The following is a 26,672-nucleotide window of genomic DNA, read 5'->3' as shown; positions in this document are numbered from 1 at the left end:
AACATAACTGTATGGCCAGGGGTATCATTTTTTTATCACTTTGCCTTTCAAGGTCAAATGTCTATTGTGCTTTTCCCTAGAGGTTCAGTTGCCAGACAAGAGAACAGAAAACAGCTTTATTAAAACTTTGATACTGGTGCTGGGGTAAGATAACTCCAACAATTCATTTAGAAGCACAATGTTATTTATGTTCTAAATGCCACTCCCACTGAAGCCAAGAAAGAATCAGAGAGCAAGTATAAAGATGGTGTTGCTGACAAATAGGGAAAATCTTCCATATAATTCTTCTTCAGATCTTCAAATATCAAAGGTTTAGTGAGAAGCTTTTGAGTTTTCCAAAAACATTTCATCAGACTGGATATTAAGAAAAGCAATGTGTGGGGTCGAGGGGGAGTGGGGAAGAGAGACAAAGCAAGAAAGCAAAAAGCTGGCTTAGACCATAAAGTCTGCAATGGTTGCAGTCTTAAAATAGTTGTCACTGTAGCCAGTATTACACAGGCCCTGTGAACTGTAAGCTAAGAAGCTAGGGCACACAGTTTTGTTGCTTCCAGTTTGCTTCACACTGGGGGAGGCATCATATGTGAACCTGGGATTGTGGTTTGTTGCTGTCTAAAAATCAATAACCATAAACTGTCAACAAATATGAGTTAAGTTTGGCAGGCGATCATGACTAGATAGAAACAAGTCATGATCCTGAGTTTGGACTAAGTTGCCCCCCCCCCCCGGTTTGTTTGCCTGCTTGCATAAGAGGGGGAATGAAATGGAAGTAATCAAGCTGCATGCACAATATGGATGATTAAACCAAATCTGTTTGCCTACCATTACCAAAAAGTGGGAGAAACCTCAGGAAAAAGAGCAAGGCTCATTCAACTTAAATTTTGTGGTTTAAATCTTCCATTTTATGCCGCAAATTGATTACTTATGTAATAGCTGTTTCTGGTCTAATAGCAGCATTGTAGTGGAAACTATGCAAGCCTAACAATCTATCTGATGTGGTAGCTTTTCACCTGCTGGAATGTTTTGGCCTGGGCAAGCACCCAAACATGTGGTCTTTTTCAGCCCTTAGACTCATAAGAACATAAGAAACCTGTTGCCAAAGGCTCATCTGATCCAACATCCTGTCCTTGGGGTAGAAGATTCCATAGACTGTCTGCCCCCACCTTATCCCCTAGCACTGTGGGAAGCAGCATTGGTGATGTAGTGGTTGCCCCACTGGAGCGAGTTGGGATTGTTCCCTAAATACCTAAGCACTAGAGTGCTTTCACAGTTGTCAGGCTGCCATCTTCCCATGTACAGCTCCGAAGCATTTCCCCTGCTGGAGTGGTCGTGTTCAGATGGCAACGCATTATCATGCCAGAAATATAGCACTAAGGGGCAATTCAACTTTTTCAAAAGCATCTAAATAAAATCTTGCATATTTGGGCTACAATTATAACTCACTGCTTAGCCTTGTGAGTAACTTTTAATGTTCACAAAAGGTTAAGTATGGAAACGGTTATTTGTGGTTCGAGGACCCGATCCCCGCAAAGTGGAATGAATACACAAGGACACGTGCTATAAGGTTAATGGGCAAGAAAAGGCCACAACTTTATTGATTACAGCAAGTGAAAAGGTATTGGCTTAGGCATTGGATTACGTCAGCTGACTCCACCCCCTCAGAGAGGGGTGAGTCTAAAACAAGGGGGGGGGGTTATTCACCAGTAGGTGGAGCCTGTTGATGCTAATCCAACTATAGGCTCTCCCCTGATGTCACCGAGGGTCATGCCATGGCCTCCCGCCAAGCAGGCATCGGACAGAATACACGACCGCCAGATTCCTTTAACAGAATACCCAAAAATTGAAGGCATAGGCGATGGCCACACCTAGCCCTTTGACACACCACAACACATTATTCCAATGCCTAACCTACCCACCAATACCACGAAAGTTGTGACGATTGCTACGAGGTAGGCGAAAAACCCCTAATGCCAAATGGAAAAATTCCTACCAGGCCCCCCCGACAACCAGGGTGACCAACCTAAGGTCCATAGCAAGGCCAAAGAAAACTAAGACCCTGAGCTCAAAGGGAGTGGAGGGTGGGTGACTCGCGACGGGACGACGAAGAGTGAGGCCGAGGAGGGGCTGGCGCTGCAGCATTTAGGCTGTTGTACACGTCCCCTCGGAGGCACCTGGTTGGGTGCCTGCCGATGGGCGTGGGCACCAGCCAGGTGAGTGGGAGGCAGGGGGCAACGCCCCCTGCTAGAGGCGGAGCTCGGCTCCCGCCCACAACCACTCCCCTCTCTTCCAGGAGGTGAGTCTTTGGCAAATTGAACATCTCTGAAGGAGTTTAAATGATCTATTGGCTTTGACTTGTTTCTCTACCACACTGCAGAGTGAATATTCCTCGGGGAAATTCTCTTCTTTCTTTTCTTTTTTCTTTTTATAACGTGGAAATTAAAAAGAATTCCACAACTAATAACCTTGAAAATAATGGGGATGATGTTCTACCTTATGCTTACAAGCATCTAGCAGTTACACAGACTTTTCTGCTAACCACCAAAACAGAGACAGATGGGAAATAATTAAAAAAAATCCTCATACTTATTCTGCTAAGCATAGACTTGTGCTTCAAAATCCCTAGAGGTGTAGTTAGCTCATGGTAATCCACCTCCTGTCAAGCCTTATTGCTTAATTATAGTGATGTATTTAACTTATTTATCACAAGAAAGCAATAGTCTCTCACTTTAAAAATGTGTGTATTAACCATGTTGCACAAATAATAGATCACAAGGATATATAGTAGAGGATTTAAGACTATCAAATAAGGCACATTGTTGATATCTAAATGTCCCCTGAGAAGTTAAGGAACGCCTATAAGCATATTTAAAATAAACTGCAATAGTTCCAAGGCCTTTAATGGCAGTAAGAGAGCTGTTTCGTTCACACTATCTCGCAGTAATCACCATAGTTTAAAATAGATTTTAATCAAGTACCATCTGCATAATAGACTGAACAAACAACATAAAATTCTACTTATAACTTACCATATAAAGTAAAAATGGTAAAGCCTCTGCTACATAAACAGAATAGGCTGCAGTAGTACTTTAGTGATCATGTTTCAGTTAGTTAACATTTGCTGTTTACAGTCCTCTCATTACTCTCTGTTCTCTAAATTCCATGAAATCCTTTCATAAGTGAAATTCAAACAACCATGCAACACACAGTCATCTGTCTAGTTAGGAATACGGATTTGTGATCATACAAAGCATCTAATGTGTCACAATTATAAATAGCAATACAGTGGTACCTCGGGTTAAGAACTTAATTCGTTCTGGAGGTCCGTTCTTAACCTGAAACTGTTCTTAACCTGAAGCACCACTTTAGCTAGTAGGGCCTCCAGCTGCTGCCACTGCATGATTTCTGTTCTCATCCTGAAGCAAAGTTCTTAACCCGAGGCACTATTTCTGTGTTAGCAGCGTTTGTAACCTGAAGCGTCTGTAACCCGAGGTACCACTGCACCAGAAATATACATGTTTAATGAACCAATAGGATGAATTGTTACATTTAACTGGAAGGCAGTACTCATTCAGAATACTTAAGTGGTCAAAATAAATGTGAAGAAAATGGGGAAAGTTACATTAAATAATCTCAAAGGTACATAGAAGTGGCAACTGCAAAATTCTAGTTATTGCTAAGTCCTAAAGCTTCATCCATCACTAACAAAAATGAATGCAGCAGAATTCTTTCTTCTAAGGACTGTGCTTCTAGGGAAAATCCCCAAAAAGGGAAATTTGGACAAATTTGGGCTTGTATCCAGCCTTCCATAATTATCAACAATTGAGTCTCTCTCTCTGTGTGTGTGTGAAATTTACCGTAATTTTTCCATAAAAATACTATTTTGTTGTTTGAGTTGTGGTTTAACAACTTAAGCTAATCAGGTAATAATAGTACTACAGTCATACCTTGGAAGTTGAACGGAATCCGTTTCGGAAGTCCGTTCAACTTTCAAAACATTTGAAAACCAAAGCGTGGCTTCTGATTGGCTGCAGGAAGCTCCTCACGCCGCCACAACTGCATGTGGGGGATTCTCCGTTTGCAGCTGCAGCTGAGAGCAGAGGATCCTGGCGCCAGTGGCAAACTGCTATGTATTGTGCGGTATTGCCCACATGTGCTGTACGTAACGATGACGCACATGCGCTGTACATAGCGGTTTGCTGGCGGCACCGCTCCAGTGCTGTACGGATGGCGGTGGGATCCCTCCGTCTCCACTACAGCCGCATGTAGAGAATCCTCAGTTTGTGGCTGCAGCCGCGAGCAGAGGATCCCGGCACATAGCAACGCTGCACGTGTGCCCTACGTCGTGATGCCCCGCCCCAGGTGTCACAACGCCTTCATTCGCCCCTGAGCTGGTGGCCATCATTACATATTGTTCGCGTGAATTCACATTCACTTTCTGTGCTATTCTCCTGTCCTCTTCTGCTTCTGTCAACATGTCCCCATGCTCTCATTCATTAAAACAAACACATTGTAAGAAAAATCTAGAATTCTTTCTTGCTGAACAGCTCTCCTTCCATATTTCTTACTCCAGCCTTGAACCTCATCTTTCTTGTTAGCGCATTTCAGAAATATGCTGTTTTGATGGAAATAACTTCTAAACAATATCATACAACTATAGAATCGCTTACACTGTGATGTTCTGCTGGTTGCAAACCTTGAAAAACAAAAGTATGTTGCTAGTCATACCTTTGAAGTATCATCTCCTTCATCTTCATGAACTGAACTGGATGGTGAAGGAGTTGCAGACTTGCTTCCAGGAGGAGATGGGGAGTTATGTGGAACATTGTTTCCACCCATGTTCAAACCGAGCTGAGCACTTAGTTGTGACTGGTTAATGGTTGTCAGCTGACCATGTTGCAGCATTCCAGGCTGCCTCATATCTCCGGGTTGAACCCTTGGTCTCATGGCTGCTATCTGGGGGTGGGAACTATACTGAGCTCCTTCTGTATTCCGTAATTCTTGCATCTAAAAGAAAAAGGAGAGTTTGTAAAGTGAGAGTGTATCATTATTATACCACTATTGAAAGTATTCTGTCTCATTAGGAGTTTGAAAATATTTTGCTTAACCTTTAAAACAACATTGCAGCATTTAAGAACAACAGTGTTTAATAGCTCAGTGCTTAAGGAAATTCTAATGAGTTCAGTGAAGAATATCCCTTCATGTATCATGCCTTGAAAAACACTCCAAGCACAGAAAAATTATGAGCTGCAATTGTATAATTAGATTTAAATCTTAACTTTTCCTAAATCAATGGGGTTTAAATATGAGGCCTGCAGAATTCTTCAGTAGATGGTATTGTAGTTCTAATATACCCCAAACTGCCTGAGGAACTATTCTGATTTCAGAAATGCTATCATTGAACTGACTAATCATAAATGAATGCAAAGAGCTTTAAAGTTCTGAACCCAACAAATTAAACTACTGCGTTATTTGGGTCACTGATTTTAACCTTAATGGACTTCTGATTTTGTTTTTTTAATTCAAGCAATGAATCCAAACTTTGCTGAGATGAGGAGTAATCAATGGACAAGTGCTTTACTTCTCCAGAAGACAAATATACTTGTCCATGGATATCCCACAATGTCCTACTGTAATTCGCTGGCACAACTGACTTCTGAGCACACAGCAGGCCCTCCTCTCCTGTCACCTCCAGAGCATATTCTGTGGGCACGCAGGGGAAGAAAGGAAACAAGTCCTGTTGTGCCAGTGAAACTCTGCTGGCACAGCATTGGACACAACCCTAGAAGTTCTAGGAGAGCCAAGTAAACAAATCGGTGATGTAAGTAATGATAGAAGTGCTTCTGTATGTGACTATATGAGGATAGAAGGCTGGAAATTGTAAATGTATTTATTTCCAAGTGTTGCACAATACAGAACAGCTCTAGATATTTAATGATGGGGCACAGTCTGGAAGTCTGCCCAACATATATAGCAGAAAGTAGTAATGCCAGTCTAATCATAAACTAATTATTGCAAATAATTAAATTTTCTCTCAGATTTATATTTTATCATAATATTTGAATTCCAGGAAGTTTACACATTTGGTTATGAAAACAGAGGCCCAGTTTAGCTGTGAAGGAGCCACGTTTCCTGCATGAGAATGAAGCATGGAGAGCTTTGGGCTTGTTTACTTCCCTCTGCTTATTCATGCACCAGAAGCTAACCACAGTTCCCTATGATGTCTGAGTTTGGGAAAGTGAGCTTTGTTTAAAACTTGAATTGAGAACAGGGTCTATAACCATGATTTTACCTTGGCTTGATCTTAGCTCATAATTTTAGCAAATCACAGTTCCCCAAGTTTGAACATCATGAGAAAATGTGGATAGTTTAAAATCAAAAGCATTAAATTTCATCTGAAAGAAAGAAGGAGGGAAGGAAGACGGAATAAAGAGGGAGAAATGGGGAGCCTGAGGTTCACTGTGGTTCAGATCCAAGCAGGAAACATTTCTTCCAACTATGTCTGAACTAGGTTGGACACAGACATGCTTGCATCTCATACAACCCTTAGAGATCATCATATAACTATTGACGACAGGTAGGATATTCATTATAATATTGTAATATTTCCATCAAGAACTAAAGACTTGACTATCGGTTATGAAATGCTATGGAGATTAGGTTTTGATCTGCTTTATTTTAATTTTTTTGGCATGCGCATGGATTGCAACACATTCATGCCAGCTGTATCTAGAAGTCCCAGAACATGCACTGTAGTTTTATTTTTCACCCAAACATTTTAATGTGGAATACTGAAATATGAATTATCACTTTTAACAGGCTTTGTACAGATTTGTGTAATAAAATTTCTGGCATGTGTAGAATTGATACTTAGAGAGGGGGGAGGGGGAAAGGAAAGAGGAGAGGGGGAAATCAATGTATACTGTCAACCAATGGCTTTCATTTGAATCTTGAAAAACATTTTGTGATTGTTACTGGCACTTTAATCTCTTCTTTCAAACACCAGCTCCATCCTAGTCAAACATATTAGCCTTGAAAGCTATCATTATCTCTGCCTCTAGCAGACAATCTATATCTGAACAGTTGTACACATAAAACTCTAACTACTTCTTGGCTGTATCGCTTCTGATCCAGCTGTTTTGCTGAATAGCAGTTGGTGAATGAAGAACTCGAATATGGGCAGCCCTGAGGCCTTATTTGCTAATGTTAGTCACCAGCTGCTGCTTTCTGCGGTGTTAGCAGGAAAGGCCTGGAAGTGTGCCAGATGCAGCAAGAACAAGGAGAAGTGAGGCATCTCTGAAGCCCTTCCATTTAGCCCTGCCTGTTATCGTTTGACCCTGAACGCTGGAGAGAGTTTTCCTCAAGGCTACTGAAATGCATTGCAGGAGTTAAAGTGTGACTAGAGCTTATACTGTACAATTACTCAGCAAAGTATTTCCACCCACCCCCAGCACTTATCTACAGGGCCTTTTGGATACATTGCAGTGGCACATTATCATAGCATTTTTTATTAATTTTTTTTTGAAATGAGGCAAAGTTAGAGCTGAGTTTTGTTAAAATAGATAGCTGAAATTGTAATCCACACCTTAACACCACCACATCCTGTTTCCTGCAATTACAAAACAGTACAGGTAGAGAATGTGTTTGTGTGGAACTTCAGGTACCAGGCATCTCTATCTGGCCACCTCTCCAGCCACAACTCCTTCTCTCAGGCCATTTCCCCCGTGGGCCCTGCCTTGCATTCTTACGTGGCATTTCTGTCTGGCTGGAATGTGTCAATGAACACTGATAATGCTTCTTCTTTTCCTGGATGAAGGGCAGTGTGTGTGCATGTAGAAAGAAGCCTACTGTACAAAGGTAAAATTAGCAGTCTTTTATCCAGCCACTTTTGCTTATTGCCCTACCCACCACTAGCACCTAGTTAGAAAACTACCCACGGCTGGTATCTGTGCAGTTGAAACCATAGCACCATAGTGAACTAGAAGGAAAAAGGAGCTTGCATGTAGAGGAAGAGGAAGACCACACTGTGTAAGAAATGAGTAAGACAGCTATTGGGGCAGCGAGTGAGGCAGTTTGTTAATAGGTTCAACCTAGTAATGCTGATAAGTGATCAAATATGGAAAGAAATACTGGCAGCAAATCTCTATTGCAGTATTTGTTTGGGACTGCAGTCAGCTGTTCTTAATTTACAGAAATATGTGAAAATGTCTTATACTGAGTTGGGTAAATGGTCAACCTAATTCAGTATAGTCTACATTGACTGGCAGCAGCTCTCCAAGATTTCCCAGTCGTACCTGAAGATTCCAGAGATTGTTTGCATGCAAAGTGCATGATCTACCACTGGGCCTTTGCCCAGCCAATTGTTCCCATTGCACAAACTGACTGAATCAAGAAGAAAGCATAGAACTACACAAGGATCAGATAAGTATGAATTGTGAATAACTATGGCTTTAATGGCATTCGTTATTAGAGCAAAGAACAACCAAACTTGTTCTTTTGATTTAGATCGCAGTAATCATGCTTACATGAATCATAATACCTTGATTCCAAAGAAAATGGCTTTCCCACCCCTTCTTCCTTACTGCACGTCTCTGCAAATACTCAAATGCCACTGCCAATTGTTGGGAGACATTCTTGAACAATGTGAGATGTAGTGTTGAGCTTCAATGGAAGGAGTAAATTGGTGGAAATTTGGGAGTACATCTTGTGTGAATTCAGGTACCTTTCCATTTCCACAAGGCATCCAAGTTAGAGGTGGGTAATGTTTGGGGCAATTTGTCATGAACCTCACATCAATTGTGTGTGGGGCCAAAACTGGCTGTTGGTGAGGCTAGAACTAAAAATGGACACTTTTTCAACACCTTCTTTCTCACTTTTCTTCTTTACCCAGCAGCTGCCAGGGAGGAACAGATGGCTCTTGTCATGAGGTCTGACCTGACCACTTGCAGAGGGCTTCTGAATTTGGTCAAGGACCACATAAAATAAGGCTAAGGGCCACAGGTCGCCCACCCCTGCTATACATGCTAGCTGAAGCAAGATGAAAATTAACCCCAAAGCCAAGGGAAAAGACAGATGTAATATAAAAACAGAGCTCACAGCAAATTCTTCAGCTGCCATGTTAGTCCAGTTTCGCAGCTGAAATAAAAGACATGCCTGTGATTAGTTTTGCCCTTCTGTATTCTCCAGGTGAGCTATCCATCCTTTAAAGTTTTTAAGTGCTACATAAGCATTCCTTTAAAAATCCATTTGTTCACTCCTTATTAACTTTTAAAAGTTGCATGGATGGCTAGTGGCAGGATGTGGTAGGACAGTTTTCAGTAATAACAACAGGGAATCTCACTGTTCAGCACTGAGCACAGCAAGCTTCTTAAAACAGGCATCCCTACCTCCCTCCCAGACCTTGACAAAGGGGTCATATGGGCCAAATGCAACAAAGGAACTTCCACTGCTCTAAGAATGTCATGTTTTCACCCAAGGCTTGCAATATTTTTCCAGATCAACAGTCCTCTTGTATCGAGGAAAACACTTTTTTGAAGGCCTCACAAACCTGCCTGTGCATTTTAGTCACAGCAGTAATGATTGAAATCTGTAGCTGAATTTTGCAATTTGGTCACTTGTTACAATGGACTGCAATAGAATAATTCAAAAGGATGAAATAAAAAAGTGATCTGATGCCCATGACAGGTGCAAAATATACCCTTAATGTAGGAAATATTCATATATTTGTTAAAGGAGTTAGTGATTTACTGATAAAGTTTAAGTAACAAAAGATGTACATTGCCTGGATCTCTGGTTTATAGCATGCTGCAGTTTAAATAACCTCATCTGCTTCAGGCTAGAATCAAAATATAATTCTAACTTCTCATTTGATGAGAAACTAATCTTATTCTTAAGTAACTGAAATTATAAGGCTTAAAATAACTTTCTCAGTAATAAAAAAACAAGGAAAAATAACATTCAATTATTGGTTTCTACTATTAACACTGGGTAATGCTCTCTTGAAGGAAGCCATCTTGTCTTTCACCATATCAGCTCTTGTAAGTGACCGTAAGCTTCTTTAAAACAATTAAATACTCAAATGTTAACGGCAGGTTTTTAGAGCATGATCATGTAATGACACAAATGTACTAGCGTAACATTTCTTGGTACACACTTAATTTTGTGAATATTAACATTCTCTTCTACTTGATGTGTTAATAACCTTTTGAGTCACACAGGGCCAAGGTCTCAAAACTAATCATAAAAAACACACTGACTGCTATTCACTCTAATATAATAACCCTTTATTTAAAACAACCTCCAATAAATTTCATTATAAGAAGTTATTAAAAGGGTTAAAACCTATTAAATGTCAAAGAATTTGCCTGACTCAAACTTCCAATAAAGGAAGAAAATAGGCTTTCTTTCTGAATTATTTAAATCTTTACTGACTGTGCACTGAACCATTAAATTAGAAAAGTGTTATTAGAAGTGTTCTCTGGTTTTTATAAAAGTTGCAGCCTGGAATGTATCAAGCCACAGCCTTTAACCTGACTAGTTAAAGAAATAGGTTTTTAATCCCAAATACATGGTTTTCCTTGATATATAAAAAGAGGTCATAATTAAAAGTCTGGCCTGCAAGCTGAAGATAATAAAAGTATTATTACAGGAGCATACATGTTCATTTAGTATTTTCTTCATGCATGCTTCCATTTTAATTTGGACAGATGCTTTTAATTTAGTTTCATCTTTCAGGGTCCACTCATTTGGACCCTCTTAGCAATCAATAAAACTTCTAATTGTGACTCATTTTGAAGAATTAATGGGGAATCTTAGAAAAACCAAACCCAGTGCATCCTAATTCTAATAGGTTAATATTTTAATACGTGAGCCTATATACTAGCATACTTGCCTTTATCAGCACTTTACACTTAATTATAACTTAAGCCTGAATCACAGGTGAAAAGGGAACTCCTTATTTCATATTTTAAAATCACTTTCCTAGAACTCCTAAGCCAGCAGTATATTGCATTATAACACCAAATCAGGTATCCTTCATATATGCTAGAGCTGCTTCATTCGGCAGTCCAAGTATTTAAAGGCTTGGCACCATGTCAGAAGGACCAGTCATGCAGCCCCATTGAACCATCGCCTATGGTTCAATATGATGATACAATGGAAAAGACATTTGTCCTACCGCATAGTGCCAGGCCTTTCAATGTTATTGTGTGTTCAGACCCAGATACCTCCCCCCTAAATAAAAACACATTTGACTCAAATTTTAGTTTTGGTTTTTGGCAGAATTTAGACCACAACTTTATTGATTACAGGAAGTGAGTGGTTGCATAGGCTCTGGTTTGACTAGCTCCCTGCACCCTTGCAAGCAGCACTGACCCAGGGCACCAGCATAGGTCAGCCAAGGGTGAACACCTGGGTAGGCAAAAAGCCAGGAACAGACTATGTTCACCCTCTAGATGCTCCCCTGGACTCAACAGACCAGTTGAGTCCCTGGGTTCCTTTAACGGAATACCCTTCACATAGGGATGGCGAGACCATTCTCCCATCCCTATCACCTGAACCAGTGCCTATCCGCAACCTTACAAGTTGTGATGATTTGCTACGTGGCAGGTGAAACCCAAATGACAACAGCCAATCAGCCAAGCGGGGAAAATTCCTGCCGTGCCCCTGTCCCAACGACAGACGACACACAACGGCATAGCAAGGTCAATTGCAAAAAATGCCCCAAAAGTAGGTAGAGGTGGGCGGGTGTTCCGAATGCATGAGCCAAAAGAGGAAGCTCTGGGTCACGTGCATGGGTATATATAGGTCCCTCGATCCGTTTGGACCCATTGGCCAGATTAAACCCAACATCAAGGGACCTACCAATTGGGTGTTGTGGCTATCCAATCTTACCCACCCACAACACAGGAGGTCGGTCTCCAGGTCTCACCGCAACACGTGTCCTCTTTTTGGGAGGATACGATCTGCAACAATAGGGGTGAAACCATAGAGAAGTAACTCTGAAGCACCTCCTATAGTATGAAGATGCATTTCATTAAATACTTGAGAAGAAAACATATGCAAGACCATTTTGCTTTTTATTTTAAGCAAGTTATCAAACGATTTAAAGCTAAATGGCCTAGTAACTGAAGTTTCTTTCTTAAATGTATTGATTTAGGAGTACTGGTTATTTCATTCATCAACATTCCACTGTCCAGTGAGGTGGTGGGAAATTATGGGCACTATAAGACTCTTCAGAGTCATCAAGGGGGTTTATGATTAACTATATAACTATATAACATTCTATAATTAAACTACATAAGAAATCACAGATATTATTACATGTAACAATACTAAGGTAATTACATTTCCTCCCAGAATTATTAACTGAAAACAGTGCTCATAACAATAGCAATAACAATACCCTAAATGTCTTAAGTTGCAATCTTATACTTGCTTACCTAGTAGTAATTCCCTCTGAATTCAGTGGAACTTGCTTCTGAGTAGACACACATATGACCGTGCTGATATTAATAAGAATAGCAGCAATTTAAATATTCTGACTATGTCTTTTTATGGCAAAATGAACAAGCTACCCAGTATCCCAGTCAAATGTTGTGCCTTTGTCAATTTCATATATGTATAATTATAAGGCAAGACACTTCTAGTAAGTGATAAAAAATGGGTTTTGCTCTGGGGACTAAAGTGGTTTAATGATATGCTAATAAGTCTCTCTTTCTCCTGTATTATATTATTTACAACTTTGTCTTATTAATATATGCAGGATAATAATGTGACTGCAGTTTGCCACCCCAAGCACTGTATATTTAAAAACAGGAAAACTTAATGATTTGGTTTTGCTGTATTTGGAAAAGAAATGGCCACAGTCTTCAAAGAATAAGGAAAATCATGGCATATCTCATTAAACAAGAGGATATGAAGACATTAGGTTATTTCATACGCATTTGCTATTCACAAATTTTATATATATATATATATATATATATATATATATATATATATATATTATGATGCAAATAGAGATTCTTATTATCATTGTCATCTTGCTGACATTTTACAAATGACCCAACATCTCAGAAAGAATGTACCCATTTCCAATTAACTGATATTGTGTTGAAACCAGTTTTGTAGCACTTCCTTCATCCTCTTGCATCCCGTACAGTAAAATCAACCATTCTTAAGATAAAACACCTCTCCTCTTTATATGTACTGCCAAAGCCTAGCCCTGTGAACTACAACTGGAGAAATCTAACAAAAAACTAGCAGAAATATTCTACCCATCATGTGGATAAGATGTGCTTTAGTTTTAAAGTGAGACTGGGGTACTGACAATGAGTTCTGAAAGAGGAGCAAGAAAAATAAGAGGTTGCAGAATAAAATAATTTGAAGCTTCAATGGCTGGGGACAGAACAAAGAGGGAATAAAAGACAAGTAGTTTGGAACAGGAGAGTAAGCCAATGTGAAAAGGTTTGATTTCAGAACGAAGCACTGAAAGATCTGCATTATTAAAATAAAAACAGCTATTAGTTACATAATTGAAAAAAATCAATACACAAGGCCAAACACAGATTACTTATTCATTATATGAGAGGAAAACCAGGATTAAGCTTGCAAAGCGGCCCCATACCTCAATGATTGTGAAATAAATAAATAAATAAATCAGTGGCTTTTTGAGCCAGTTTTGGATATGGGGTGGGGGTGGGGAGAGAATCCCTTTCAAGCCTCATAATGAGCAAACGGTATCACCACAGCAACTTGTTTACAGCTAGCAGTGTCTAGCTAACATCACCACTGCCAATGTGTTTCAATGTAAGTCTCTATCAACAGGACAGATAGACCAATATTCCCCACAAATGCTCATTGACAGAGTCCAACAAGGAAACGAACCACATATAGACATATATATCCTCAAGATTCTCATTCACAGCTTACAGCAGTTGGGAACTCCATGAACATTCCATAACCAAACCAGCAATGGCAATTCTTCTATGCAAGAACACAGGCTTGATTACCAGAACTGCAGCCATTTAAGGGCAAGTTCAAATCTTTGCTATTTGGCCCTCCCACTTACTTATTACCCCCACTTTCATGCAAATCAAGCCCCATCATTCACCCAAACTTTCCCCTTGGAGAAAAATGGTTAAATTTATTGCCAGAGCAGCTTAAGGCTTTGCTCAACGGGGCTTACTTCTGAGCAGATATGTATAGGATCACATTGTAAGACAGATAAAACAGCCCATGGCGATCTAAAACAACTTATCTAATCTCAAGTGACATTTATGCCTGTCTTAAGAAAAAAATATACTTGGCTCATTCAATGGCTCTCTGAAAGAAAATGTATCAAAGCAATTCAGAGTGAAAATAAAGCAAGGAACGTCAACCTTGGGCAAGCTATTTAAGAACAACACTAGAATTGAATATATAGGTTAAAATAATAAAACAAAGAATACACTAACATACTTAGAAAACACACTTCAGTCTAGTGTGCCCTATACTGCATACATAGCTCTGCTTCTAAATCTTAATTCTCAGTTTTGAAAAGCTGTTCTCTCCTGGGCTTATCTATATGGAAAGGTATCCCTGTTTCTAGGGCGCAACCCACAGTAATGTTGTGTGGTGATTCTCTTCACATCACAGTGTACTCATTTCAACCCAAACACAACCAATGTTTCCTAGGTGACAATGTAGGGAATCTAAACTGGGATCATATACATGCTTGCTGGCAAGAAGATCTCAGAAGCCCCAAATGAGAATTCTGAAAAATTCAGCATGTCAGAAAGAGAGAGAGAGCAATCTCTTCATCTAATGTAACTATTTATTCAATGGCTGATGCTTAATCTTCTTGCATGATAGGTAAAGGTCTTAATCCTTTCTTGACATCACTTGCTGTAGTTTCCTTGCTTGGCTACTTCTTCTGCTCCAATATTTATGTAGCATCTCTTTTCCTGCAATCCTTCTTCAACCTTTTTCTTAATACTTTGTTCACTCATTTTTTTCTAATAAGTCCAGCCATGTAATTTGATACCTGTCAATGACAAGCAGTAATTGCAATGTAATATGCAGTTCTAGCACTGTTCCAAGAGTGACAATTCCCATCACTGCAGTATCTCATTTTACTCTTGCTATGCTAAGTCAGAATCTGAAAGAATCTGTCCCCACCCATGCTCTGCCCTCAGGTGCAGTTTCTACGGGGAAATGCAGTGATGTGCCATTTCAGATGAATGCACCACTCACTCCCCTTTTGCCTTAGAAAGTTTATACAGTATCTAGTATTTCCAAAGATTTTTAAAACCTTAACATTTTCTGCATGTCCATTCTCTTCAGACCAAACTTGCCATCTGGTACTCTGCAATGGTTTATTAAAGCAGATCTTGAACGAACGCCACACCATCCTCAGGTTCACCTTGGGCCCCTAAGAATCACTAGAAATAATAAATCTGTGTTGCTGTGCAACAAAAGCAAGGCAAGAAATTTGTCTTTTATTCAGAGGTTGGACCCCTGAACCCTTTGAAACTCTACAATTCTATGTCATTTAAAAAAGAACATTGTATAGTTCAGCAAGAAGCCATCACTTATACATTATAAATCTCTACAGGTCTTAGTAGTATCAATGGGGTTCCAGGTTGATCTAAAACTGAAACAGTTGTATTAAAACTTCTATAGTTGCTTAATGATCAAAAAGATTAAATCATTATGCTTCAGTTTTCCTGAAGAAGGGCCACAGAATATATGATATGCATGCAGAAGGTCCCTCGTTCACTGTTACAGTTGCAAGATGTCAGGATGGTAGGTAGCAAAAATAAGAGTACTCTGAAACAAGAGTAGAAATGTTTTACAATGCTTTCAGTCTGATGCCCAATTTGCTGCTTTACCCTGCAACAATGAATTTGCTTCACAATTGCTCTAGTATACCACATTTTGTAGCATTTTGTGTACACATTATATAACTGCAGGTTGTTTTCTTCCACAGCATCTGTGAAACTGTAACACTGGCTAACTTGTGAACACTTGCCAAATCTGATCTTGCTCTTCATGTTATATATCAAAAGTCTAACATCACTGAACTGTGCACTGATTAAGAAATCAAATTATTTTTCTTTTCTGCTTCCCAACATTATTGTGCTTTTTGAAGCTGCATCATTCTGGTATTTCCTCCACATGACAGATGATGTGATACTATAAGTATAGCTTTTGTAGTTGTGGAAGAGTCATAGTAACAGATACGTAACAAAGAAAGTACCGTAATATTTAATTCCACTTATCTCAAAGGTCAGAGCTGGAGAAATGTAACCCACAAGTTATCTTCAAGACACAATGGGCCAGTTTCAACTAATGAGTCCCGCTAGCAGAAGCCACTGCAAGGACTTCTGCTAGCACAACGGAACTTTCCCCTCTCTCCTTCCCCATGCTCCCATCTTCCACAGATTGTCTCAGGGTGGTTGGGAAAACCTCCAGAACAGAGTGCAGGGAGAGGAGACTATTCCATCTGGCAAGCTGAAATGTTTGCACTGACAGAACAATTTCTATAGCACTATGTTGAATTCCTCCCAATAGGTCTGATGTACATAATGAGTGGTTTATTATTATTTTTTTGCTGGGCAGATCCATAAATCCAGGAAAGATACTTTTGTAGGCTAACACATTTTATTCCCTGTGAGCACGAACACTGCATCAACTTATGATGTTTCCTTACATCTCTCAGCTGAATAATAGCATAATAATAGCAGCAGACCATTTCTCTAACAAGTCTTGGCCTATGGAACAGTTCATAAAGGGTAATGCTGCTGCCTCTTCTGTACAAATAACTTTAAGTCACACAAATATCTTAACGTGTGGTAAGGACTGGGTGCATCTGCAACTACCATGGCCCAAGACAGCAACATAACAGGATGGATCAACTTTCTGCATGCCACAGTCAGAAAATGTCATTTGCACATGGACATAAGAATAGCCCTGCTGGATCAGACCAAAAGTATATCTAGTCTACCATTCAGTTTTCACAGGGGTCAACCAGATCCCTATAGGAAGCTCCTAAGGCAACACATGAACAGCACTCCCCATTCATCCTCCTTGTATTCAGTGGCCTCTGTTGCTGGAGGCAATGCCAGCAGCTGCTAATAGTCCTACCATCTACAAAGCTGTCTAACCCTTTTAAAGCTGTCTAGATTGGTAGCCACCATGATATCTTGTGGTAGCTAATCCCATAGTTTTACAATTCACTGTTGCAAAAAGCAATTCTTATTATCTGCGTTGAATTTCCCAATGTTCAAGTTATTTGGTGAACCTTGTTGTTGTTTTTTAGTATTACGAGAAATGGCAAAAAAATTATGTAAGTATATGCCCACAAACATATATAAGTATATGCCCACAAACATCAATGCTGCTGAAATCTGGACTGACTGCAGCTTTCAAAAATTCACCAACAGCAGACTCATGAAGAGTGCATTGAAGTAACTGATAATGGAGGAATGAGTGATATGCCAGCCTCATGCAATCCTGGCCACTGCTGCTACCTGGTCAAATGTAAAGCTGAATCCAGAAGAACTCCCAAGTGGAGTAGAATTCCATCCAAAACAAGTTCTGTTTACAAGCCTGTATTCCTCCAGAAAAGGAGCACATATCTTCTTTGGAGTGAACTTCAGTGTGCTATTCCTCATCCAGATCCTTACCCTCTTGAGGCACTGGTTCAGAACCCCCAGTAGCTTACTGGTATTAAAAAAAGAGGGGCAGATATAGTGGGTGGCACTAAGTAACAAACAAAAATAATAATGTGGAATCCATGCAGAGTAATATGTCCACAACCATAGTCACACAATCACTTGCTACTAGTGGGTACAGACAGCAATTACAACTCTGCAGATGGCTGTAGGATTCAGATCCATCTGTATTCACATCCCATATCTAGGTGTGATCACTTTCCAGTAGTCAAATAGAGCACACAGAAAAGTTCTAGAATGCTGTTCCAATGCCAGTATTTTTATCTTTAGTAGATTACAAATCTGTTTCCTTGAGGGAAAAAAGCCACCAAAACACTGACTGACTGAATTTCCACCCACCAAAGATGTAGGTTATTCTGTAAATCTCAGAGGCAGAACTAATGTTTTTATTTGCTTCCAGAGGCATTGTTCACATACAGAGCTGAGAACATTTTATCATCGACTGCATAAAAGACAAGTCTGATATATTTATTAATTTAATTGGAGAAAGCACGAATTTTGCATAATTAAATCTCGGAACTCTACTGCAGAATGCACTCTAATTGCTAACTATAACTTGGAAAGTAGTCTGAGTTGTTCATCTTTGAAGTGCTATAAAGGGCCAGAAATTGTAATCATGGGAATAAGAAAACTGATGGAGTCTTAAAATGACAAGATTGGCATGATTTATAATTGGTTTGTTTCTACTTAATCTACATTAATGTACACAATAAATCTTCACTCACACCAAGATTGTGTGAATCTTCATTTATCTTTTATGACAAGAGAGCAAAAGGGGATAGCTTAATGAATGGAAAGCAGCAATGAGGTCATGTTTAAAAGCTACGCAGGTCAAATGTCTGACATTTTGGAACACTGGAAAGCAAGCAACATGGTAATAACTATTTTGGTCTAGTCACTGAGGTTTATTTGTGACATTCCAAAGGGAAGAAGAAGAAGAAGAAGAAGTTGAATAAGTAGTTAACTGTATTCTGAACAGTAGGTAAGGACAACTGAAAGGAACATTTGACAATCCATTTATTCCAACAGCTACAGAAAACCCAGTCCACAGGTAAACTCACAATAAACATTGGGAAAACACCACAGAAGATTTCATACACTAGAAGTACTTACTTTAATGACTTTGTTTGAAATTACAAATCTATATGATCAACAGCATTGATAGGAAACAAAATGCTGGGAAACAAAATGCTGCATTGATTCTTTCTCTCTCTCTTTTTCCTGCCCAAATGGAAGACCTCTGTCATCTAACAGTATTGCTCATAGATCAAGAAAGCTGGCCAGAGTCATTAATAACAAAAGTAAACTGATCAGGCAGTCCAACAAGATTTGACAATGGCTTTTTGTCAAAGTAGATACTAATCTGTTGATGCCTGTGAAGTTCATTACAGCAGTAATAAATCAACCACTGGTAGCTTCATAAATGTTCAGACATAATGGGGGAGGCTTGCTGCAGGCGAGAAAGCTTGTTAGTTCATTTTTTTTCTAGTTTCTAATTGTAGTTGTTTCTTTTAGTCCCAAGCACCTCACTGGAGTGGTGAAATCTGACCAAACCAGAGTTGGAAAAATGTTCTGTTCTATCAATTTCACACATAAAGGAAATCAAACTATATATACACTCTAATCAAATCTGCTGAGGGGAGGCCACCTTGCATTTAAACACCCTTTTCACGGACTTTAATTATATATGAATTTTTTTAAAGAAAGTATTTTGTACGTGGAAGATAGGTATGCATTTCCTCCTTATAAACCGTTTCCAGAGTCATACCCAAATTAGCTGATGCCTATTGCAGCAAAGCGGGTCATAATTTCAAGAAGTGAGGCTCACTGGAGTTTTTTCACCATTCTGGAAAGCATGAAATTTTAAAATGACCAATAAAACCAGTATGATCAGAGATCAAGATGGGACACACAGACACTCAGTATCTGTATCTTGAACAATGACAGCTTTACCCTTGCAAAATCAATCAATCAATCAATCAATCAATCTATCAATCAATCAATCCTGCACCACCAACCATGTGTGAGAGAGAAAGAAACCACACAGGTGCACAATTAATATTTATTAATAAAAAGTAGAATCTGTGGTCCTCCAGAGGATGGTGTGTTCCTGCTCTCATCAGCCCCAGTCAGCATTGCCAACAGTCATGGATTATGGAATCCACAACATCTGGAGGGGCAGACGTTCTCCATCCCTAGCATAAAGCATAAGATAACTAAACCAGGAAGAGAGATTTAAAAAACCTTCCTGACACATGTAAGGGTACCTTAGGGGATTGCTAAGAACTTTCTCCAGTTTAAATGATGATGATGATGATGATGATGATGATGATTTATACCCCACCCTCCCTGGCCAAAACAGGGCTCAGAGCGGCTAACATAAAATGTATAACACATTAACATAAAATCACACAATCTGTTAAAATACATTCTAAAATCAGATCAGGATCAGAATAGTCAGATGGCAACCCACAAAATGGGGTTGGGGACCTTAAATGCTCATCATTTAAGGTGCAAAATAAGAGAGAAAACAACCTTTTCTTCAATGACCTCTATATTATTGAGCAAAAGTCTGTCTCTTCCTTTATTTTCTACTTTATAACAGAATATTCTTATTGTGTTCATCCTCTGAAGAAAATGTACCCTTGGAACAAGACAGGAAGCTTTTTATTTTTCTTTCTTTTTTTTTAAAAAAAACCTCATACCAACTTATACAGGCCAGTTTTTCTCAACTTGCTTCCCTCCAGCTGTTTCAGAACTACAGCTTCCAATGGATATACCAGATGGGGGTTGTAGTTCAAAACACCTGGAGGGTGCCAGGTTGGGGAAAGGCAGTTTAGACAGTTTTTGCTTTATAGAGATAATTACTAATCCTGCACCTGTGCAGTTTTACACATCATACTTTTTTTCTTGCTTATAATACTGTCTCCAATCATCTGTATACCATCTTTATGATCATTGGCTAAGCAAATTGTTAAATTGCAGAGATCAAGTGTTGCTCTGTGATTATACCTGCAGCCAAAAACTGCATACTGTAACTATGGTTGCACTTTGAAAAGGGGACCTATTAGAAGTATACAAAACTTTTCTTTTGTTGTGTTGGTAAATATGTGAGCAAATCCATCTATGTCACATGAAGCCTAACCCTAAGTAAGTATACCTGCAACTGAGTTTCACTGACCTCAATGACACCTACTTCCAAACAAGTTTGATTATTTTAGCAGTGTCTTAAGCAATATCTGCTTACTTCTTAGATGTTTTGACTGTGCATTTTAATATGTTGTGCGCTGTGACACTGTTAGAGGATGGCCCAGTGAGGCCTGAGCAATGGGTCTCTTCTGCTGGGTTCCAAGTTTCTTGCTACTTCCTCCATTTTGTTTTTTAAAAATAAGCTTTTTAAAAATACTTTGCTTGTAGGGTGGCTCTACATTGCCACAAAATGCAGTGCCAGCAAGATCGGCATGTACTATCTTCTCAGAGGCCCACATGTTTATCAATTCCATATGAATTAGTATTTGCAAATTATTGTGTAAGTGTCTAGCGTGTTTGGGAATAAGTTTACTTTGAGGCAGGAAATAATTTTTTCGCTGCCCCCTTCTCCATGCCTCTCTCTTTGCTTCTGTTACTCTCTGAATGTTGAAGGTACTGTATTAATGTAAATAGATAACAGACCATTGCTCCATCTAGCTCAGTACTGTCTATACTGACCCTTGATTGTCAGTAGCTCTTTAGGGTTTCAGACAGAGAGCTCCTCCCAGCCCTACATGGAGATGCTGTGGGGTTGAACCTGTGGTCTTCTGCTTACAAAGCAGCTGCTCTACCACTAAGTTACAGTCCTCAATAAATAATGTTATAGTATACATTCATTTCTAAAAATACCTAGGTACAAGGGATTCCATAAGAACTTAGGAAACAATCTAGTATCAGCTTAGGCAAATGTTCCTCAACCTTGAGCCCCCAGATGTTGTTAAGACTGCCATTGCCATCAGTCCTGCCTATTGGCTAAGCTGTCTGGGGATGGTTGGAGTTGTATCCCAACATCTGGAGAACCAAGATTGAAGAACACTGGGCTACTAGTTAGAACACCAGTACTATCTGCTCTGACATGTAATAGCTCTCCAGGATCATTGAACCTGGAGCCTTGTGTGTGCAAAACATGTGCCACTGGGTTATGATCAGTGGTGGAGGAAGAGGAGTATGGGGGGAGCGCACTGCCCCGGCAGCACGATCCCGGTGGGGTGCCATCATGGCTTCCCCCCGCCTGCGCTGGGCGCCACGCCCCTGTGGCCGGCACACCATGCCCCCAGGACTTATTAAGAAATTATTTTTGTAGTGTTTGTTTGATTTTGTTGTGTATAGGAGGCATACAAATAAAATGAATGAATGATGAATGGATGAACAGTATCTGTGTTAGTATCTATGGGAGACTTGGAACCTGAAAGAGGACCATGCTTTCTGCTTTAAGTGCTATACCTGTACCTGGAAAGAAAGGTAACTGGTTTCAGTGAAATTTACTTCTCTCAAAGTGTGGTTTGGTTCTGAGGTTCAGAATTCAGTCCTGCATCCGATTATGAATTTTTCAGGCTTAAAGGGTGAAAAACAGCAGGTTCTCTGCCCTTGAATACTTTGCTTTTTTTCTTGGTGATGTAGTTATGTGAACCAGATGCTGCAAGGTATGCTCCCTTAAGTTCCTGCTACATCATAAGCATTTTTTTCAACATTATGTATAAAGTTTATTTCCTGATCTGCCTTATTTTGCACACAACTGAATATTGTGTGCTGAATTTTGCAATATAACTGAATAGTGTAGATTCTATTGCAACTCCTTTAGTTACAGCGCATGATAATTAAGAACACAAGAGACAAATAAAGATTTGGTTCAACAGCATGCTGCATACTGTCATGTTGTTACTATATTATCTGTTTTGGCAGACCCATTGTTTAAATTTGGCTGTGGGTAGTGTTTATGTATCTTTGTTTCCATCTATTAGGATGGATGTTTGAGAAATACTTACAACCACATTTAGCTATTTCTTTACACATTTTTATCTACCATATGTCTCATTCTGACTGTACACTCCAGAATGGTATTTCTAGCCAATTCTTTAAAAGACTTGGCTTTGATAAATAGAATAAATGAAACAAAAGGCATAAAACGTTTTGCTGAAATCAAAGCATTCAAACAGCTTGGTCAGTTGGTTTGTGAACAGCAACAATAAATAACCATGTGGACAAAAAAAAAATCCCAGCGATTTCTGATCTTATATTCATGGTTTCTAAGTCATGTAGAAGTTAAAGTAACCCAAAGAGCCCCTGGCCCCATATCTATGAATCAAAACTGTATGCAACCAGGAAGGCCTTTAAAAGCTATTCTTCAGAAGAACGTACGCATCATATTATATATATGCATTGTCAAATGGTAAAGTACCGGAAAACAAGCCACATCATTTTAAATGAGGTGTTCTAATTTAAACTTAGCTATTGCTATGTAGGTTTTCCCATACAAAGTCTTATGCCTTTCCAAAAAAGATTCAGAATGCAATGAAACACAACAAGTAATAAATAATGTTATGGTTAGCAAAGCATTGGAATCTTCAGAAAAAATGTTATGAACATCTGTCTTCTGTAAGGGGGAAAAACAATGAAACAGCAAATTAGTGTGAAATGACTTCATCTAGAAGCAGTATTATTAATAAACTAGAGCTGACAGAATAATCTTCTTGTAACACCTTAAATACTAATAACATAATAAATTATCTGTCTAAATGGAATATTTTGTTTGCAATCAGTATCAATCTGTTGCATTGATCCACAAAGTTAATAAAAGGTCCAGTACTAAATTACAACACCTCAGCATGTAACCTAATGAAGAACTGTTTCAAAATGGTTTAAAATAAATCACACACACTTTATCTGTCCTTTATAATGTGACATAAGACTAAACAATTTCCACTATGAAAGACTGCAGTCCTATTAGTTTTCCCTTCCTGCTGAATTCAGTGGAACTTAATTCTGAATGTATATGCATAGGGAAAGCACAGTAAAGGACTTTAAAAAGTTAGAAACAGGATCTGCCAGCAATTGAAGTGTTTTACAGTTATCTGTTAAAGTAAATTTTTTATTGAATATTGTTAACCAAACTGTCCAATAAGACAATCCAAGCCTCCTCCAAACAACAATAGGATGTGACAGCCTGGTGGAGCCACCACCTCGTTCACAGCCCCATTGCTCATGTCAACCAGGTTGGAAGCTTGGGGAAGGCAAACCACTGTGTCTGCCTGGAGGTGGTGCAGTAATTTGGGATACAACCTACTTGCCCCTTTGGTGGGCACAATGGGGAGCTCTGTACCAGTGGAGTGATGCTGTCATCACTTTGTGGGTGAAGGTAGGAGGACTGGGTAGAGAAACACCTCCAGGCAATGCAAACCCCTCCAGTATGGTGCAAAAGGGTGGATCACAGACGAAAATATCAAATTTTGCCTTAGTTGTTGTCTGATCTATCATTGTATAGCATAAGCCTTTCTTAACCTGCAGAAATTATCTTACCTTTAATTGCAAGCTACATTATTTTACTTGTAAAATGTTATGTACTATTAATAGTTTTCAGACCACGAAAAGCTTTTTTCTAAAAAACCAGGATGAAGCTTGGACATCAGGAAATGGGACTGGAATATATGGAACTGAGTATGATTTAAGGAAGACATAACAAGCAAATAAGTATGTACTATTACATGATTAAGAGCTGCTGGAACCCTTGGGGAGAAATCCATCATATTGGACCAGAGAAAGACTATTTTGGACACTTAATGACAAAAGAACCATAGAATTGTAGAGTTGGAAGGGACCCCCATCTAGTCCAACCCCCTGCAATGCAGGAATCTCAGCTAAAGCGTCCCTGACAGATGGCCATCTACCTTTGCTTCAAAACTCCAAGGAAGGAGAGTCCATAACCTCCCAAGCGAGACTGTTCCACTGTCAAATAACTGAAGAGTTACTTTTGGACTTTTTCAGTGGAAAAGGATGCCCAGCAGATTGAGAAAAAGTTAGACACTAACACAGCTAGAGTTTTCTGGAGTGCACACTTTGAATACTTTGAATATAATTAACTGGCATATCCTATTTCACTTCTTTTTTATTTCTTATCTTCTTTTTCTATAATCTTATTTTTTTTGCTTTCTCTCTATATTTATGCTTTGTTTTTTTGAAGTTTCCTATTGTGGATTAACGAAGATACACACAGGAAGGTGAAGGGCCCTGCGTGAGAGGCATGGTAGAGAGGATCTCCAAGGGTGGGAAGCTGGGGGGAAGAGGAGGAAGCTCACAGGTGAGAGCTGGGAGGGTTCACTTTTCTGTGTGTGGAATAAGGATTAAGACATAATTGTGACAGAAGGCCCAGTGTTTATTCTCTCTTCTTTATACTCTCCTCTTTCTTTTTCTTTATTCTCTGCTTATTCTTGCTTCTTTCCTATTTATCTTCTTTGGACTAGTTTGACTTTTATTGTCTCTTACACTGAAAATTCTTAATAGAAATTGAAAGAAAGAAAGAAAGAAAGAAAAGAAAGAAAGAAAGAAAACAATGTAATGTTTACTGGCAACTAAAGTCTGTATTCTCTGTTGTTGTTGTTTAGTCGTTTAGTCGTGTCCGACTCTTCGTGACCCCATGGACCAGAGCACGCCAGGCACTCCTGTCTTCCACTGCCTCCCACAGTTTGGTCAAACTCATGCTAGTAGCTTCTCTACCCATGCTTATTAGCTTGCAATCCAAGGTCTAGACCCTGTACCTATAGTGATTCTATGAACTTTGTCAAGGAAGGAAAGGGGAGAAAAGTTGGAGCTCATGAGACTATTGTAACTGCCTATGCCACTTGCTAAGGGCTGCTAGACTCCTAATACAGGCATAAACTCAATCCCAACCAGGGACCACAGGAAGAATACTTCTTCCCTATTCGAAGCCAGCACTGCCCACTTGCTACACACAGGATGACTCTATGGCTATTACAGAGAAAGTTTCTGTTTGTGCCATGATTGCTACAGATGTTAGATAAACCAGATACAGTAAGGGAAAACAATATAATTTAGAGATTATCCTAACATATAATCTAGTATAGGTGCAGCCAGTGATGTTGATCTACAACTCCCTCATCCCTGCCTACTGGCCACTAGGGATTGGGAATTGTACCGCAACATCCAACAACATATGGGGGGCACTAGATTGGCTACTTGTATCCTAATAAAATGCTTAAAAGAAAGTTGTTCATATTTTATATGCTATGATTTACTAGTAATAGCTAAAACAAAGCCTATCTACCAGATGTCATATCCTCTCTCTCTCTCGAATACACATTTCTCCAATACTTATGGAAATTTAAGATAAAAATAAGCATTAAAGTAAACTGTAGACATGAATAATAGTCACAACTGTTTCTGTATTTCAGGCTTCTATAGAGACTGATGTACCATGTAACGAAGCAAAATCTGATTTTCCTCATGTCAAACCTACAACAGAACTGTTTGCCTTATTCACCACATATTGCCTACTATGTCAAACTTTGTCCCTCAAAGAAAAATCTAAAAGTTTACTTTTGTTGCTACTTAATGTCACTCTTAATTAGAAATAAGTAATTGCATGCCCGATATAAGATTTTATTTCTTACTTCAAAGAAGCTACCTAGAATTGTGCGGTGTCTTTACTTTGAAGAAAATGTCTTTTATCACTTATTTTAGTACAACACATTAAAATCAAATATCTCCTGTAGCAAAATGATTCAAGTCTCTGGAACTCAAATAATTTTCTAATAAAAAATGCATGAGACAAATAAATGCACTTTATGTTCCACAAGAAAAGGCAGTTTCAACAGGCTAATGCTCAGAGAAAATTCATTTTATCAACCAGCCATTTCATTCTGTGGTGCTGTTACAAGCTCTTTCCTGTTGCTAGGCAACCATAATTCATAGTACCTT

At 39.2% G+C, this 26,672-nt stretch overlaps 1 protein-coding gene across 3 annotated transcripts in view; it reads right to left on the bottom strand.

The window, feature by feature from the left end:
- Positions 1 to 26,672, bottom strand: part of TOX (thymocyte selection associated high mobility group box) — a 189,340-nt gene that overhangs the window by 35,726 nt on the left and 126,942 nt on the right. For 2 of the 3 annotated variants that reach the window (XM_083517924.1, XM_083517926.1), the window contains exons 4-5: positions 9,091 to 9,129; positions 4,723 to 5,001 (exon numbers count right to left, since the gene is read on the bottom strand). In XM_083517924.1, coding sequence (XP_083374050.1) covers positions 4,723 to 5,001; positions 9,091 to 9,129 — 318 coding nt within the window. The remainder of the gene's footprint in view (positions 1 to 4,722; positions 5,002 to 9,090; positions 9,130 to 26,672) is intronic. The other variant, XM_083517925.1, reaches the window with a different exon arrangement.

Source organism: Podarcis liolepis (assembly GCF_965112155.1).
Source record: "Podarcis liolepis genome assembly, chromosome: 8".
NCBI classification, from domain to species: domain Eukaryota; kingdom Metazoa; phylum Chordata; class Lepidosauria; order Squamata; family Lacertidae; genus Podarcis; species Podarcis liolepis.
Note: the sequence above shows the minus strand (reverse complement) of the source record. Positions and strands in the feature narration are given on the sequence as shown.